Source organism: Solanum verrucosum, unplaced genomic scaffold (assembly GCF_900185275.1).
Source record: "Solanum verrucosum unplaced genomic scaffold, falcon-dt-bn FXZP01000080.1, whole genome shotgun sequence".
Lineage (NCBI taxonomy): Eukaryota > Viridiplantae > Streptophyta > Magnoliopsida > Solanales > Solanaceae > Solanum > Solanum verrucosum.
Genome location: NW_026020097.1, coordinates 465,832 through 484,967, shown reverse-complemented (window position 1 = coordinate 484,967; position 19,136 = coordinate 465,832). Strand labels below are relative to the sequence as shown.

General features: G+C 32.5%; 3 protein-coding genes across 3 annotated transcripts; all 3 read left to right on the top strand.

Moving 5' to 3' along the window:
- The first annotated feature begins 200 nt into the window (after positions 1-200).
- On the top strand, positions 201-9,105 carry LOC125824866 (protein GRAVITROPIC IN THE LIGHT 1). The gene is made up of 3 exons (XM_049504214.1): positions 201-343; positions 812-868; positions 7,641-9,105. The coding sequence occupies exon 3, from the start codon at positions 7,703-7,705 to the stop codon at positions 8,966-8,968; it is 1,266 nt and encodes a 421-aa protein (XP_049360171.1). The 5' UTR covers positions 201-343; positions 812-868; positions 7,641-7,702; the 3' UTR covers positions 8,969-9,105.
- Positions 9,106-11,113: 2,008 nt separating this feature from the next.
- LOC125824833 (21 kDa protein-like) lies at positions 11,114-11,916 on the top strand. Its single transcript, XM_049504186.1, has one exon. It carries the CDS (start codon positions 11,150-11,152, stop codon positions 11,792-11,794), a length of 645 nt encoding a protein of 214 aa, XP_049360143.1. The 5' UTR covers positions 11,114-11,149; the 3' UTR covers positions 11,795-11,916.
- Positions 11,917-17,782: 5,866 nt separating this feature from the next.
- Positions 17,783-18,432, top strand: LOC125824834 (21 kDa protein-like). The gene has a single exon (XM_049504187.1). It carries the CDS (start codon positions 17,783-17,785, stop codon positions 18,401-18,403), a length of 621 nt encoding a protein of 206 aa, XP_049360144.1. The 3' UTR covers positions 18,404-18,432.
- The last annotated feature ends 704 nt before the right edge of the window (positions 18,433-19,136 follow it).

Genomic DNA, 19,136 nt, shown 5'->3' with positions numbered 1-19,136 from the left:
TTTGAAAAATGTATAATTTCTTGAAAATCTTAAATTTTTAATCCATCAATTTCATAATTAATAGAGATAAAATGATAAATTCACTATATTAATAATTATTTTCTTAATAAATATGTTAATTCAAAAGTAAATAAGTAATTAGGAACCGAGCTAATAATTAATAGCAAGTGGGTGTGGCAATCAATTACAGAAAGCACCAAACCCATAAGGCGTGCAAGCACCGAAAGACTCAAAAGACAAAGCAAAGAGATGCTTCCCAATGTCTGAGATATTGTCGGAAAACTCCACCACCATCACACTTTTAAACTCTGCTCTTCACTTCCGGTAACGGATCTCCGATCAGGTATCCCCTTTTCTCTTTAAGCAAACTTCTGTTTCTTTATGTAACTTGTTTTTTCTTGAAGAAAATAACACTACACCGCAATTTTTTTTAAAAAGATTTTTTTTACACTACATCTCCTAGGGTTTTACCATCATATAGAAAAAAGCAACATTTTTTTGCTTACTATGTAGCTTTTTGAAGGGGTTTGCCTTAATCTTTGATTGTTTTAAACAATTGAGATTTTACTTGATTTAGTGATTCCATAGAGGACATCCTCAACACACCCATGTCTCAACTTCAAGAACAGGAAGAAAAAGAGGGTTGGGGGGGGGGGGGATTACCATGATTTTTGACCTTGCAGAAACAAATGGGGTGATGGGTGTTTTTTGTTTTGTGAAAGAATTGTGTCAGTTTGATGTTTATATTGCTATTGCAGATTATTCAAGACTGCTTTGTTATGTTTGATTTTTTTCTGTTTTTTTTTTGCAGTGTTCAGGTTATTATGTATGTTGGACACCTTCAATCGTTGCTGTGTAGTTTTTTTAGGTATGTTATTTGGATTATTCTATTTTTTTGTTACATTTGTAGTATCATACTCAGAAGACTGTGTCATGTTTACTTAATTCTCACGGTAGCGCACTCATAGAGGTGTTTTTACGTGCAATTTCCTTACGTTACTTATCTGTATATGATCTGTGTCTCTTGATCTACCTTAGTCTGTTCATGTAGTGTTGTGCAAGTTTATGCTGATTTTGAGTTTATTTTGGAACCTTCTGGCTTTCAACATTGGATTGCTTTTAGTTTTTACTTTTCAGGAATACATCCCTGTGTTATCTATTCTAGGTTATCCATTATCTCAGTGGTCGTCGTGGTTCAAATTAAGTATCAAAGTGTTTGATCTGCCAATATGTTAGAGTCAACTTTGAGAAAAAGCTACCTCTTGTGAGAGAAAATTTAGGGGAACTTTGATACTTAAATAAAACATTTGTGCTTTGTGATTGTAGAATGTGAAAAATTTACCCCGCCAATTCTGGACATAAAAAATTAATTCAAGGCTGGTGTGGGAAGGGTGAGATGTCTTCAATCAATCTTCAAGAAACTCATTTGATAAGAAGGTCTCTCTTAATTATCAAGATTCCGTGAGAAGTGAAAACAATTATTTTTTTTCAACTTAGAGTGAAAAAACATGTATGAGATAATTTGGTAGAATCATCTTCACCGTGATATGAAGTGAACCCAAATTTTATATAAGCGGGATTAAATTTATGGAATTACAGTGAACAACATCAATTTTCCTGAGTGTGCCTGATCAAGAAACATAATTATTAGTTTTATTTTTGGTGTAAAAATATATATTAAAATGTCCTTCGGAGTGAAGTTGTGATGATGGCAATGAGTTGATGAAACCTTTCCTAACTTGTTGTCATACAAAGTTAAAAACTCTGCATTTGTGGGGCTGCAGTGAATCTAAAGTTGGTTTTAAGATTTGTAGTGTGGAAAGTGGAAACCACCTTCATATTCATGATCTGGGGAAAAGTTAGAAACTGACCAAAGTCATGCTGTTTTTTCAAAAAGTCATTGAATGAATACTCAAGTCAAGTCAAAAGAGCTACATGTTTCTGAAATTCTAAAAACCATCTAGTAACATCAACGTTAATAGGTGATATATAAAAGTTACTCTCAGTACAGGTTGCAAGAAAAAGAGGCCTTTGCAACGGAAAGAAACTTTTATTGTGAACTTATCAAAAAATTCCTTTGAAGTCTCAAAAAACCTACAATCTTTTGGAATCAATATTAACTTTACTGAGGACAAAACATGATAGAAGCAATCCCTAAAGGCATAGCAACTGGTGGTGTTAAGGTTAGTTATTGATGTTGCAATCATTAGGTTAGGTGTTTTCCAGGACTAGATAAAGGATTTGATGCTTATGAAGGGTCTTTGGTTAGAGATTGTATGTCAATTTAGGAATGAGTGTCTGATTAAGAAAAAATCTGTTTTTAGAAATCTCTTGATATAGCTGAAAGTATAAATTATATAGATTTTGCTCCCAACCAAAATCAACAAACCCTCAAATCATTCTCAATTTAACAAAATGACTGTCGATTCATCCACTTGCCTCTGCTCGAAACGACACCGCTTGCAACATCGACGACAGTGCTGCTAACAGTTCTATTAATTCTTTGGTGGAGGAAGTGTTGTTGCCTCCAGAACTCAGGCGAGAACTGATGCCGAACCATGTTGCGGTGATAATAGACGGGGATAGAAGGTGGGCTAAGATAAGAGGATTACCGGTTGCCTTAGGTTACGAAGCCGGTATTTGAGCTCTTAGGAGTCTTATTGAGCTCTGCTGCAATTGGAGAATTTGTGCTCTTTCTGTATTTGCTTTTTCCTCTGAAAAATGGTTCTGTCCTAAAATAAAGTCTTTTGAGTTCCCGAGTTTAGAAGGCTGTGATTGGTCCAAAGGGCAGGTCACAGACGGATTTCTCGGTTTAAAAAAAAAAGTCTTTTGAGTTCCTTTTTAAGTGCTAGTTGGGTTTTGTTTGTATTTGTCATTCCAATCATATGCAAGGAGGTTTCATATATTGATTTCTTTTTAATAATTGTCTTGTTAGAAACAATACGATATATTTCTTGTTTTCAAAATACACTCAAAATTGTCTAAAAATTCATCATTCATTACCGGATGTAATGTAAAACTAAAATTATTCAGTATTTAAGGCAAATGTCTCTCTATTGAAATTTCTAACTGCTTCAAGGTACTCTAATTAGAAAAATAATTACTCCATTTCAATTTTTTTTGTATGGTTTATGACTTGACGCGGAGTTAAAGAAAGTAAAGAACTTTTCAATCTTAGAGTCTTAAACTAAAGATATGTAGAATGTACCAAAATATCCTTTAATCTTGTGGTCTTAAACATGCGATATGGAAAGTTGAAAGTAAAGAGTTGCCAAAAAAGAAGAGAGAATTTTTTAAAAGGACTTAAAAGGAAAGTAGGGCAAACAAATTGAAACGTAGGGAGTATAAGACATAAAATCATAACAGTAAAAGGATGTAAAATATATCCCAAGCCATTGTGTAATTGTCACCAAAATATCCACAAACAATAAAAAGTGTCTTTACTTTGCACCTAGTTTCGTTATGCCTATGAATCAATATTTTAATGGCAAAGACTATAATAATTCTATTCCTTAGATAGCAATAGTTTTGTTTCTTATTTTAATCTTAGAGTCCTTGCAACAATATTTGATCTATATATAAGATGTAATTTTCCGGCGAAGGGTGTTCGACTAATCTCCCTTCCACCACTGTAGCACTGCTACTGGTTATTCGAGTCTTGGTCATTAGCTGCTTTTATTTGTTTTGTGCTAAGTGATCCCTGTTAATTTGAACTAAAATGTGGATTTAGTCACAATTGAGAGAAAAATAACATTCTTAATTTGAACTATTCCATCATAATTTTAACTAAAACGCTGGATTCAAGTTTATCACAGTTGAGGGAAAAAATATATCTTATGGAATTTCATGTGTCCTCTTTGGTCGATGAGCAAAGGTCTAGGAAGGTTGTAAGTGGCCACTAACCGATGATGGTTGGAATAAAGTCATTTTTACTACCAGGTTATCGGTTCACCCGTTAAGAAAATTGGACAACTCGAGTCCCGGACCGATAACCCGGTAAAAGATAACCTAAACCATTAAACCGATAGACCATGGCATTTTTTCGGTTCGGGTTATTGGTTACAATTTGGTTTTGAACAGCCCTGTTTGGCAGTATGATTATAGATTATTAAGTAGGGTTCAATATAATTTGTTTTTGTTAGCCTTATGTAAGTTAAACTAGGATTAAACACCACAGCTATGTTCTTTTTTGCACCTGTTTGAGAACAATCTTAGGGCTCAAATAAGCAGGGATAAAAGGGTCTCAGATTGAACAAATTGAAATCTATGATTCTCCTATTGGCTAATACTTGTCCTGCTTCTTATTGGCTGATTTTGAGAGGAGGGCATGGGTTGGAATTTCTCGCCAAACCCTAATTCTTTGACCCTATACAATATCTCTTTTCTCTAGCAAATCTGGGCAGCAACTCTTAGATTCAAAAGTAGCAAAAAATACCTGAGTGGTTAAGCTCTTCTTTCATTGTTACTACTGTGGTGGTGCTTGTTTTTTGTTGTGTGGAAAACAGAGTTCTTCATTGCTGTTTGTTTCAATGGTAAATCTGAAAACCTTGTAATGTTAATTTTCCTAGTATCAAAGATGGATTAAATATTTAGCTTCGTTGGTGGGTATTGAATGTTATTTCTTTGATAGAATGTTGCATTCCAGTGCGAAGATTGTGTTTTGTTCCTATTTTGTCTTGTTCAAGTCTTTGCCTATGATTCTACATTTTTTTTGGTCTTTTTTGGTTTCTTTTATCATGTGTCATTGACAAGGGTTAGTTAGGTTTTTGTTTGTTTATGTTCGCATCACGTGTATTTGAGCCGTCACATCCCTGTTTTCATCCCTTTAAAGGAAATGAGTTAGAAGAGTTTTTCTATTTGAAGTGATGTTTTGAGAAGGAATTATTTATTTGGAGTCGCCACTTGGAATTAAGTTTGGTGTTCCAAGTCACTTTTTATTTGAACCCCTGGTCAAAAGGAAAGTTTTTGACTCTTGAATTATTGGTCTGCGAAAACATGACCTGGTAAGGAATTCTGTTAGGCTGTGAAAACTAGATCGGTTAAGGAATTTTGTTGACCGGGAGAAGGTGTTAATGCTAAGCTTTTCACACCAAATCCACTACTGAAACGCATGCTCAAATTAGGTGTTCACAATCACATTAAACTTGATAACTAAAGACTATTGAAGCTAATTAATTTAATTAATTGATTAAGTAATTAATTAATACTAAAATACACAAAAAAGAAGTTTTTTTTTTTTTTTGTGTGTGTGGGGGGGGGGGGGGTGAATGAGAGATGCAATTAAAAAATGCATCGAAGTTGGGAAATCTATTAAAAATAACTACAATTAAGCTAAATATTGTCAACTTTAGGAGAAATTAAAATGGTGCAAAAATTAGGTGTTCACAATGTCAACTCCAGTGGGGTAAGATTATGGAGAAGAATTATGAAATAAAAGGAATTCATTGAGTGGGTTGACTTTGGTATTGGTTGTGGAAGGAGTATATGATTTTGGTAGAACATGTATTATAATGGACTAATACCGAAAAATGAATAACCATGGCTGTATACTTTGGTGACTTGTAAAGAAGCTATTGTGTCCAGGTGTACTCAAGGAGCCCTGTGCAGGGTATCACTTGTTTATAAGCTGTTAAAAGGCCATTCAAGTGGGAATGGACGGAGCTGGAAAAATTCCGTATGGAATTTATGATATCTATCTTGTAGATGGGGGCATGGGGTGGGGGAGGATTTTTGGAGGGGAAAAGGGTTCAAATCTTTCTCCGTGGATTCCTTCTATAGAGAACTTGTTGGAACAGGGTAAAGTAAGGAAGTTCACGTGTGGAATAAGGTCACGTTCTTCACTTGGTAGGTAATTGCATAGAATGGGATTGATTTTTGTGAGGTAAAAACAACACTTGTAATTGCATCCTCAACTGCTAAGACGATCTTGGTGTATATTAATGGTTTCTTGATCTATTCCCCCCACCCGACCCGGGAAAAAAAAGGAAACTTGGTATACTGTATACAATTGGAGTGGCAATGCCAACAATAAACTTCTACGGAAAGGAGGAGACAGATCATGGTGAGTTGGTCCAGTTTACATAAGTAACCATGGAAAACACATGTCGTATACCATTCCATTGTAGGTCTACATCACAATTATGGATAGGTATCCAAATTGTTTATTATTTCATGGATTGTGCGATGACATTTGGATAAGTGTTGGAGGAATGGAAGTACCAAAGATCGGCAATGCAGGAGTATAGCTTTCCTGGAACAGCAATGTCACGTATCCTTTTAACTAATCTGGAAAAGAAGAACAGAAAACGTTTCAGACTGTAAATTATATGTAGTTGTCCAAGGAAATTAATTTCGTTTCATTTATCTTTTGGGGTAAAGAGAGAATTCTAAGGTAGTTGGGCCAACAGGATATATTTTTACCGGGTTAGCTGAGAATCTTAGCTGACCAACCTGGTTCAGTTGGTCCTTTTTGTGTGTGGAAGTGTAGGTGGGGCTGTGTGGGACTGGGTTTTGGGGGTTGGTAGGATATGAGTCATCACTCTATCTTGTGTTCACTTAAATACTAGTTGTTTTTGAAAGTTTTCTGCACTCCAAGCAGTTGTGCATGAAATTGGTGCAAAAGAAGATGTCATTTGATTATCTTTACTGTCATTACCTATTAAAGAATACCTTACCTATTAACCCCACCCCCTTCCACCAATAAAAAAAAAAGTGTGTTCAAGTGAAGAAACTTTTCTTGAGTTTGGTTACAAAAGATGTTTTGGAGGCACAGAGGAGGTGGTATAGAAATCTTGTTGAATGGAGGATTTTGGGAGTAGACAATGATGGAGAATTACTTGTGAGTTATGACTTCACAATGGATAGGCTATGTTGCTCGGACTCAAGTGTTGATCTAGAGGTCGGATTCTTCATCACATGAATTTTAAGATTCAGGTTATGAATCCGAGTGCATATCTTGGTGCTCGGACAGGGCCAATAAATGTGTATTTCTATTGATTTAAGTTACTGAACAATAGTTAATATAATTTACTTTTTTGTAAACATGTAATATTTTGTTATTAGATATCTCATGTAATAGCAAAGCATCATAATTTGTATTAACTATAACCATGTATATGATATAAACCCAAAGATCGAATTGAATACTCAATCAATATATACTTCTTGGTAATAGATGTAGTCAAGGCACCCAAAGTAAGTTGACCAAATCTGGTGTGGATCCCACACTCGCACCCAAATCGTGTCAATCCAACACCAGGCAGTAGGGTTTTTGCAGGGTCAGAGGAAAAAAGAAGATTGGGGATCCCTGTAGTTTTGCTTTGTTTGACACTAGTGAATTGCTGCTAAGATCTGGATGTGTTAGTAACATTTACATCTCCTTGCGAGATCTCATGGTAAAATTTGCGCAGAATGGATGCTGATGTACCAGTTTTTTGTTTTTCCTTAGGTGTCGCCTAGCCTTTTATTTTCTTGCTGTTTGGTTGCTTACCCAAGTGTACTCTGCTGCTAGTTGCATAAAGATTTTTGTTTTCAACATTGGCTGATTTTTCTGGATGCTGCAACTATTCGATGTTGGAAATTTATTTGCCTGTTTTGTGATTGGTTCATGATGCATCTGTGACGGAGTTTGGGTTTTACAGGTTAATCACTACAAACTTTTAGGGGTTGGGCTTAGACTAATCTATTCTCATTACAAGTAGCTATGCAACCCAGTGGTGCAAAAGATACACAACTCCGTGAGAGCAACAGCCAGAAGGTCCATCCACAACCTATGGAGGAAGCCGCAAACCAAAATCCTGAAGCAGTTGAAGCTGTGGTATCTAGGATTTTTACAAATATCTCTTCCCTGAAATCTGCCTACATTCAACTCCAGTCTGCTCATACTCCTTATGACCCTGATAAAATCCAAGCTGCCGATAAACTTGTAATTTCGGAGCTGAAGAATCTCTCTGAACTGAAGCACTTCTACAGGGAGCATAATCCCAAACCTGTGTGTGTTTCACCTCAGGACTCTCGCTTGGCTGCAGAGATCCAAGAACAGCAGAGTTTGTTGAAAACATATGAAGTTATGGTGAAGAAGTTTCAATCTGAGATTCAGAACAAAGATTCTGAGATTCTTCAGCTGCAGCAGCAGATACTAGAGGCCAGTCAGAAGCGGATTAAATTGGAGAAAAACCTTAAGCTCAGGGGTTTGTCAGCGAAAGAATCAGAGAATGCAGTTAACGAGGATGGGCATTTCTCTGTGGACCTAACTCCTGAGCTTTTCAGGTCAGCCGTGGAAGCTGCTTATAGGGCCATTCACGACTTCTCTAAGCCACTGATCAACATGATGAAAGCTGCTGGTTGGGATCTTGATGCTGCAGCAAACTCCATAGAGCCAGATCTAGTTTATGCAAAGAGAGCTCACAAGAAATATGCGTTTGAATCACATATCTGCCAAAGAATGTTCGCTGAATTTCAGAATGAGTTCTTCTGTGTGAAATATGAGAATTCAGCTGTCCCCAATGATAGCTTTTACCACCAGTATCTTGCATTACGGGAATCAGATCCACTGGATGTTGTAGTCCAAAATCCAAAGTCCCTTTTTGGGAACTTTTGCCGGAAGAAGTATTTGGAGGTGGTTCATTCGAAGATGGAGTCTGCATTTTTTGGGAACTTGGATCAGCGAAACTATATTATGAGTGGAGGACACCCAAGAACAGCTTTCTATCAGGCTTTTCTGAAACTAACCAAGTCAATTTGGCTTTTGCATAGGTTGGCATATTCATTTGATCCTCCAGTCAGGGTTTTCCAAGTCAAGAGGGGAACCGACTTCTCAGAGGTTTATATGGAAAGTGTTCTGGAAAATTTCACTGTAGACGAAAACGAGAAGCCTAAGGTTGGTCTAATGGTAATGCCTGGTTTCCATGTCAGGGGCAGTGCGATCAAGTGCCAAGTCTACCTAACTGGCGTGAAGGTTACCGAATGATATTTGTATCTATATCGTGTTTTCTGCTTTATCATATGCCTTATGTTTTAGCAGGTGTGTTTCTTGTTACATCCTGGTCAGTTTGATGTAAAATGTGTCTTGAGCTGATGCCTAGATATCTCAAAGATTATAAGTTGAAAACTTTCATCTGTTCATGGACATGATTTCGGGACGTAGTTGGTCTTGCCTGTATCCCGTCTAAAAGTTTTCTCATGAACTTTTGCGTTTATTAATGAAAAAAAATACATTTTGGTTCCAAAACTGAATGCATATCACATATATTTTGCCGGTAGGTCCATGATAGCACATTATCTGTGCAAGTTTTATGATATGGAAATGAATCTTAGTAGCTATAAGTCTATCTATGATTTCATAGATTTTTACAGTCTTTTTTTTTAAGAGATCTGGAAAAAGTCATTTTCTTCTATTCAGTTTGTAAGTGAGTCATCGCGATGTGATCATGGGGTTGACTATGTCCTAGATGCGTTATGCATGGACCGTCATCTTAGCTGCTTCAAGTTTTTTGAGCACATGCATATTTTAATATTAGTTTAACTCTGTTCTGAATTTTTGGACGGTTTAAGGAAAACCTTTTCCTTCAATTCTACCTAAATTGATGTCGTGTCTCACTTTCAATCTTTTGATTTGTGTTCTACAAAATTCTCCAACCTAAATTAACGAAAGGGTAAAGTATATTTTTTCTAGAAATTATAATAATACCAATTCAACTAGTTCAAGTTTTTGATGCCCATTATCTTGATTAGCAATTTTCCTTCAAACCTATGAAAAGGAGGTCAAGCACAAAATCTTTATCCTTGCGTGTATTTTTTAACTCAATTAGTTGACCATATAGTTTGGCTACGACATGAGATAAAAGTAGGTCGAAGAATATTGCATCGAGATGATTAGATAGAACATGGCATATTTGTAGTTTATCGAGGACATGACAGGGAGTTTTGTAGGTAAGGATTAGGATGAGCGTTGCTTAGTTCCGTATCAGTATTGATTTATTACTCTTATATTATTTTATTATCTCATTGATTTTGATTATCATATAATTTGTTGTCATTACTGTTCTTCTCCTTTGTTTTAGTATAGATTCTTTACTATATTGTACTTGTTTTACGATTTTTGTATTGCACAACTTGAATCTAGGGACAAATGGAAACAACTTTTCTACCTTTTCAGGATAAGGATAAGATTGTGTACACACCACCCTCTCCAAACTTCACTTGCGAGATTATATTGAATACATTTTTGTTATTGAAGCGTTTCTTAACTCAGCAAGTTGTTGCTAATTTTTTATTTTAAGACTAAAAATTGGCTGGAAGGATTCACAAATGGTAAGCTCCAGCTACCGTGTGATGAGTGCATTTGATCTTCAAAATAAAAGTGACAATCTGAATTATGAGATCTCAGATCTCTATATTATACTTTAAAATTATTTAAGATTTATAACATGATCAATCTAATAAATAATTTAGCTCGATACAAGCATTAATACTGGTCAGCAGTTTACTCTATGTTATATTAATTTATTTAATTTGTGTGAGACAAGTTGCGTTATTCATGGATGAGAAAGCCTGCTCTCTGCACAAGTTAATCAAACAGTTGGCATCACTTACCAGACAACCAATCTAACTTATATACAATGACGGTTTAAATCATTTTTTATATTATTTAACTTACTATTGTAGATTGCTATAGTATTAGGTGACATATTTTTCTTTTTAGTTTATTCCCAGAAAAATATCACATTTGTACAAGTAAAAATAACTTAAGTGAAAAACTTGTTAAATAATAGATATTGATTGACGTATACTCTTAGGTCGTGAAAAATGATTTCGGAATAAAGTAATTCATAAGAAAATCTACCTTTTGAAATAGTAGACAAGTAAAAGTGAACGTAGAGTTAATATCAAACTTTAATTTGCACCAATTGCTTTACATAGAGTTAATATAAACTTTAATTTGCACCTAGTTCTTTGAAGGTTCTTGCACGTGTAATCACTAAATTAAAGGAAACAAAGTCAACTCTTGTGTGACAAACACTTCCCTATATAAACCTCAATTCTCTTTTCACATTTCCACACTACAAATCAACACAATTTACAAGCATTCTATTTTAACAAACTAAACTATATACCAATAGGTTTTGCTTCCTTCTATTTCCAAAATATAATGGAGAAAATTACCCTTTCCCTATTTTTATTTCTCTTCAATATATTTATTTTTACCTTTGTTGGAACAGTTGAAGGCGCTAGCGCACAACCTCGTGCCAACAAATTTGTGGAGTCGCAATGCAGGCGCACACGTTATCCAAAGTTATGCGCGGAATCTTTGTCAAACTATATCACTACTGCATCTGAACCTCAAAAGCTAGCTCATGCAGCATTGAAAGTGAGCTTACTTAAAGCTATCTACACGAGAACCTACTTGAAGAACGTTTGCAAACAACTCGAAAAAACTAAGGCTAAAGATTATCAAGCGGTGAAATATTGTTTAGATCAAATCTCAAATGGAGTTAACTTGCTTTTCAACTCGGTGGAAGAGCTACAACATTTGAATTTAGACAAGGAAAGTGAGTTTGTATGGCATAGAAGTAATGTTCAAACTTGGCTTAGCACAGTGTTAACTGATGCTTTCACTTGCATGGATGGGATGTCTAGTTACAAATTTGGTGGTTATAAATTAAAGGCTACAATTAAGGCTAAAGTTCAAAATGTTGCAGAAGTTACTAGCAATGCTTTAGCTTTGTTCAATGGATATGCTGTTAGGCATAAGGCTTCTCATCACTCAAACTCTGGCAAAATTAACAAGCACTAAAATTTATATATTGCCACTTGAATTCACAATCTTTCTATTTGATTTTATATTAATTCTTTTTTGTTATGTATGTCAAAACGTATGTAACTTCATTAATTCTATCTGTATAATAGATTTTGATACTATTCGTTTCTTGTTTTCTTTTCCTTGTATTTTTAAAAACACGTCAAAATACAACTCGCTTTGTAATGCGATATGGGAATTGAAATATCGACAATGGGATAAATGATCTATAGCAACTAAGATGTATAATTAGTTACTCACTATTTCAAAATAGTTGTCACATCTCGCTTTTCGAGAGTTAATTTGACTGATTTTCAAAGCTAAATTATATTAAATTTATTTGATATTTTAAAGTTAGAAATTTGGATATTAAAAAACTATACAATGCAATTTTTCTTATATCAATATGATGGAAAAATACATCATAAAATATTGATCAAATTAAAATTCATATCATTTGACTCTAAAAAAAATTATGACAAGTATTTTGAAACGAAAGGAGCAATAAGCCATATATAAAGAGTAGTATATACTCTCGTGGAGTTGATGATAACGTTTGATGGGTATTCTAATTTCTAGGTTCAGCGAGTTATATTTTCATGGGGTACATTCCATACTATACCGTTAACTAGTAGGTCTCATTAACTTCCATTAGTTTGGTTATTTTCAAATTTGTTGAATATTTTTGCTTTAGTATTGCAAAATCTTTGTTACTACATTAATTTTATTAAATTAGACCTAAGCACTCTATTTAAAAATTGATTTCTATTTGGATTTTCAATAAGTAATATTTTCTAGAGTTTAGGAGTTTGTTATTTTTAGCAAAATTTTTTTGCTTACCTTTAGATTTTGAAGTTAGTATTATTTACTACAAATTGTCGCAGAGAAAATCAATCAAACTTTGAACTTCAATTTTTCAACAGACCATCTAACTTACAAAGATTAAAAGGAGAAATGACATAAATCTGATATATAAAAAGGATTGAATTATTGTGCCATATATTCAGAGGTCAGTGGGTGTACGCATAAATTTTTGTAAGCAATCACCTTTCAAAATGAAAAAATAAATAAACAATGTAGCACCATACTAAAAAAAGAAAAAAATATAAATAAAACATAATTTGTGTATAGTACTATATCTTTCAAAAAAATAGTACTTTTTTTTTTATGAGTTTTTTTTTTTTAATTATTCCAAGTAATACCGTATATTTTTTTCACAAAGCACCAAAAATGATTGGTGAGAAAGAAGGTAAATGGAAGAAGAAGAAGAAAAAATGTAAACAAGGTAAATGGGGAAAAAACGTAATAAAATTATCAAATTGAGACTAATTAAAAGTGTATCCTGAAGACCTGAACTACAAAATTTCAGTCTCAAATCAACTTAACTATGCATAACTTTGGTTGAAGGACTGTCACATTTACATTATATATCCTTTGTATCTATTTTTCATTTTTCAATGTATGTACATATTTAGTAAAAATTTACGAATTCTGAATGAACTAGGGAGGATTGATATTGCTGGGGGAGATTGTTCTTCCTCAGATAGCTTGTTAACCATGATCTCTTGAAGGTTTCATTCTTTTACCAGCTCTCCCAGCCAACAACCTGCTAACCCTAAGCTTGCAAGCACCTTGGTCCCATCTAAGTTCCTATTCAATTGTTCTATTTGGGACGGAAAGAAAAAGATCTTGATACTCTATAGCTATTGCTAAATCCACCCCTGTCAGATGCCATTATGGAGCTCGTTCTAGAATTTGTTGGAAAGTCGTTCAACTTGCAAATCGCCTTATTTTGAGCCCCAATTATTATGTGACCAACTATACACTTCAACGTAGTGTAGAATCTAAATTATGAGATCTCCTATACAAATATTATGATAGGGGTGTTGAAAATAAATTAAATAAATAAAGTGTCATTTTTAACAGTTTAATTTTTAAATATATGATAACAAATAGTAACAATTTCACATGATATTAGAGTAGGTAACGATTCTACGTATGTTCAAGTTTCACTTACATATTTTTGACCTATGAAGAAAAATCAAACTTACATGTGAATCTGATTTTACGTTCGTCCTTTTACTTTTGAATGTAATTTTATTAACTTTAAGCGTTGTAGTTTGTTAATATAGTTTTCAAACCGAAAATTGGCTGGAAAGTGTCTCTAATAGTAAGCACCAACTAACGAATATATTTCGTTGGCAAAATAAAAACGACAATTTGTAGTAAGATGTAAGACGACCTTGTTTTATACTTTATATACTAATAATATACTATATTATGGAATAAATAATACAACTCATTATTTACTCAGTTCATTTTGATCCGTTCAAATTTAATCCAGTTTATTCATTTGGACATTCCTAATTAACATTTTGGTTGGAGTCGATTATCCCAATTCAGGTTGTTTGTGGTTGGCGATAGTACTGGTGAAGAAAGTTTAATTTGTTGGCTATTTAGTTATATAGTAATTTTTTAATAAAAATGTAAAGTAGGTTAAATCAAATATTAAAAAAGAGAACTGTGTTATTTTATGTCACATATTCAGTCGAATGGACACGTGGTGGAGTCGAGAATTTTCTAGAAATTCACTCAACTTGCAATTCGACTTATTTTGTGCCCAAATAATGACCTACTTTACACTTCAATGTAGTGTAGAATCTAAATTATGAGATATCCTGGTACGCTGATACAATATAATTATAAGGTTGTAGAATTAAATTTACCATCATCTTAGCACAACGTTGGTCAAACAATCTCCAGCATGATTTTGTCTGTTTAATATTGTCTATACAAGTGGGCACATGAATTGGTGAGAAAGCTTCCTTCTTACAAGCACAAGCTAATCATACCGTTAGCACCACTCACCAAATTAAACAACCTGGTAAAATTAGGGACAGTCTGATGCACTAAGCTTTCGTTATGTGTGAAACTGGTGAAAGATCAGATCATAAGAATCTATTGTATGCAGTCTTATTCTGTATTTCTGAAAGAGAATATTTCTACCGCTCGAATTCATGATATTCTGATCACATAATAATAACTTTACCGACTAATACATCTTCACTACTTTATACCAAACGTTTATTCTGTACCAACTTATATTATATTCGCTAGTTGAGCTATTTTGACTTTCTCTATAGTTAATACACGTAAAAGACAAATGAAAATTAAAAAGGAAAGAAAAAAAAAATGAAGATAAATATTTGTTAGTCCATATGTAATTTAGAAGTGTTAAGATGATATATTTGGTCCTGTGGTCCATGTATATCTGTTATATTAGGATCTCCAAAACGATTTATAAAGATCTTGTGTTATTTCTATTAATTGTTTTTATAAAGATATTAGCTAGACATAATGTTGTTAAAAACATTAAAAACAGGTAAGTTCATTCTTATATAATTGGAGTGTTTGAAAACATAGAATAGAAAACAATTTAAGCTTTTAATTTTGATGATCACGCATATTAATTAACATGATATTAAAATAGACAGATTTTACCATATGTTTGGTCTAAAAAAAAGTCGAATCTCTAAAAATAAGATATATTTTCTGTTACAAACGTAATTGAAGAAATAAAAAAGGTAAAATGATATGTCACCCATTTAGATGTAGTTTTATTTTAATAATTGTAGATGTATTATGAAATAAATAATAATGTAGCTTGATGTAGTAGCATAATTTGGTCAAATATTTAATCCATGTTTTATTTATTTGTTTTTTTGTGTAAGACAAGTTGCGGTATGCACGGATAAGTAAGCCTGCTCAGCACAAGCTAGTAAAACGTTGAATAATAATTCTGTTCACCTAAGTTTACGACCGACTCTAACACGAATTAAGGTTTGTGTCTACTACAACCAACCTTATCTCGAAGTTATTTTCATCGTCTACTATATTAAAAATAAATATTTATTTTTATTATCAATTGAAAAAAGTAAAAGATAATGTTTTTCACTATCATAATTTACTCTTATATATTTTTAAAATATTAAATTTATTATATATGTTTATAAAGTGATCTATTAAAATTATCATATCTAATTAGGACGGAAGAAATAAAGATGGACGAAGGGAATAATACTTAATTGCACGTGAAGGACTAATTAAATTACAATTGTAAATACTATGGTCTTCTGGATCTGTGTGCATGTGGCACAACGTTACAGAAATCAAAGTCAAATTCTCATTCATGTGGACATAACTTAAGGTCCTAAGTTATACTTATTATATAAAAAATATCGCATGTAATATTATTTTCTTTGTCTCGGTGTAAATTGGTTTATATATCATTTGCTCTATTTTGCCATTTTGGCTTCATCTTGCATTATCAATTTCTTTTTTCTACTTCTCTTGAAAAAAAAAAAAATCCTTGACCATATGTTTTCAATCCCAATAATTTAGTAATTCTTATTTGTTACTCTCTCTAGTTTATATTTAGTAAATTTCTGATACTTTTTTCATAGTTCAATATAAGGGATTTTTTTTAAATTCAAGCTAATCATCATATATTTTACTTTTCGCTTTACATTTTTCAGGAGACTGATTGAAAAAGAATCAAAAGAGTAATAATTGGTAGCGTAGGGGTCAACCCTAGTAGTGTGTTTTCTCAATCGAAATAATAGCAAGAAGATTCGATAAGTAATTTGAAGTTGCTTGAAAATCACCTAAAGAAACATAAAATGCAATTTGCTATTCTCTTCTCTTTTAATTTATTTGTCAACTTAACATAAAATTTTAAAAAATAAAGAACATTTTAAATTTTATAGTGGAACATATATCTTAGTTTTGTAAGCATTGAACCGGTCTTGGGTAGGGATCAATTTCTAGTTTAGTACATACATTTTTTTACAAATAAAAAAGAATGGAATGTTTTTGGGTTCTGTTCAGGTGAGTACCTTTCAAAAAAAATTGCATTACGTATATAAAAAATTATGAAATGTAACTATACTAAAAATGATTTTTAGCAGTAATAAACTAATGGCAATAACTTAACTATCGTTAAATATTTTCTTATAAGATAATTACTAGTGACAATTATATTTTGATATTTTTTGTAAATGTCACTTAAGTTTATAGTAACACTAAATCTAATGACAATTAATTAATATCAGTAAAAAAATATTAACATTCTTTGTTAATGTACATATTTATTGTTGTTAAATACGCACATTAACATAGTTGATTTAAGATATAAGAAAAATCTTTTTGGTCAGAATGGTATTTTATCTATGTTATTTCTATCTTTTTGAACATTTTTACCCTTTTAACTTTAATACATTTTAATTAAAAAATGGAAAAAATCAGTTTATTTTAAAATTAAAAAAATATTATAATTTTTTAAAAATTTTGGCCAAACTCTGGCCAAATTTTCTGGCCATTTAGCATTACCCCGTAATATTTTCCTACTTTTTGGGTGTCAAAGCAATAACTCAATACTCATAAGTTACGTAAATAGGACATTGCTCCGACAAGAATTAAGGTTTGTGTTTACTAGAACCCCAACATCAACACCTTCCCCAAAAAATTGACTCACATAAAATAATTATGCATTATGCATTATGCATTACTCCCTCCGTTTTATTTTACTTGATCCTTATATTAAAAATAAATATTTCAATTTTATCGATATATTTTAACAAATTAAGAGAGTTTTTTTTTTCTATACTACTCTTAGTATTAATTAAATAATAGCAATCAAATTTAAAATTTCAAAATATCATTAGTAAGATTAGTTTAATAAATTAAAATTTTCTTAAATGATGTATAAGGTCAATGCCGAATATTAAGCAAGAATGAGTGTGCACTAATATAATTAAACTTCTCATGATCATTTATATTCATGTCATAGCCCTTAGCTTCTATATAAACCTTAGCACCTCCTTTACAATTTTCCCATCAAACAAACACAACAAAATTCATTCTCTCTTCATATAATTCTATACTCTTCGCTTAATCTTTCCTTGTTATACTTCTCCAAAAAAAATTATGGAAAAACTTGTCCTTCCCCTAATTTTACTTGTCATTTTCTCTATCTTTATTGTTGAATCGGGTGCAATCGTGCCTAAATTCGTAGAGTCACAATGCAAGCACACTCGTTATCCAGGTCTATGTGTGAGTTCGTTAGCAACACATTTAAATCCAACGTCACAAGATCCTCAAGAAATAGCTCAAGCTGCTTTAAAAGTGAGTATAGTTAAGGCAGTATACACAAAAAACTACTTGCAAATAGTATCGAAAGAACTGAAACAAAAAAAGGCTAAGGAATATCAAGCGGTTAAAGATTGTTTAGATCAAATGTCAGATAGTGTTTCTGAGCTTACAAATTCATTCAAAGAGTTTGAACACATGAAGAGTGCAGAATATAGTGAAGGGGATTTTGCTTGGTGTCAAAGCAATGTGCAAACTTGGCTAAGTACTGTATTGACTGATACATATATTTGTATGGATGGATTTTATGGGTACCCAATGGGTGGTAAAAGGATGGCTATGATTAAAGCTAGGGTACTTAATGTTGCACAAGTTACTAGCAATACGTTGGTTTTGTTTAATGGATTTGCAGCTTGGCATAGAGCTAATTCTAATGGTGGCTTTAAAAATAAACCTTAAAGCAAGAAGCAAGGTTGCATATATATAAAAAAAAACCAAATATTTATGAGTGTTTTAGTTAGCTAGCTAGTTGTGATGGGAATTACTTTTGAGTCTTGGTGGTGTATACATATATAGCATATACTATATGTTTGTAAACTTGAATAATATCATGAATCAATGTGTGAATATGATATTTTGCATATCTTGTAAAAGAAAGGAAAGTATTTTTGTTTCGTTAGGGTTGCGATATATTTTTCTAAGAGTTCATATTGCTTAATTAAATGATGTGAACTATATACTCAAAATAAGTGAATAAAGTCACCCTTTTTAATGAGAAAAATCAATTATCTTTTGTTATTTTATTGAAAAGATAATTATTTTTTTGTATTAGAAAAATCACTTTATCTTTTGTTATTTTACTCAAAAGATTACTCAAGTCGAAGGATTATGTAACACCATTTTAAAGAGTTTAACTTAATCAACAATAATATACCTGATATAATTTCACAAGTAAATATGGAGAAACTGATCGATATACACACAACCTTAACCAAATCACTATATTTTGAGGAAGGACAAAGTTTATGGCATCGAAAACTTTTTTTTGTTCTGGATTGTTTTTCTGTATTTTGAACGAAAATTTTCCCGGCAAATCACTAATTTTGATATTTTGCCTTGATTGTACCATCCACCTTTTGTTATTTGTATTATTGTATATCCTCTGTAAACTTCACATATATATATTTTGCAC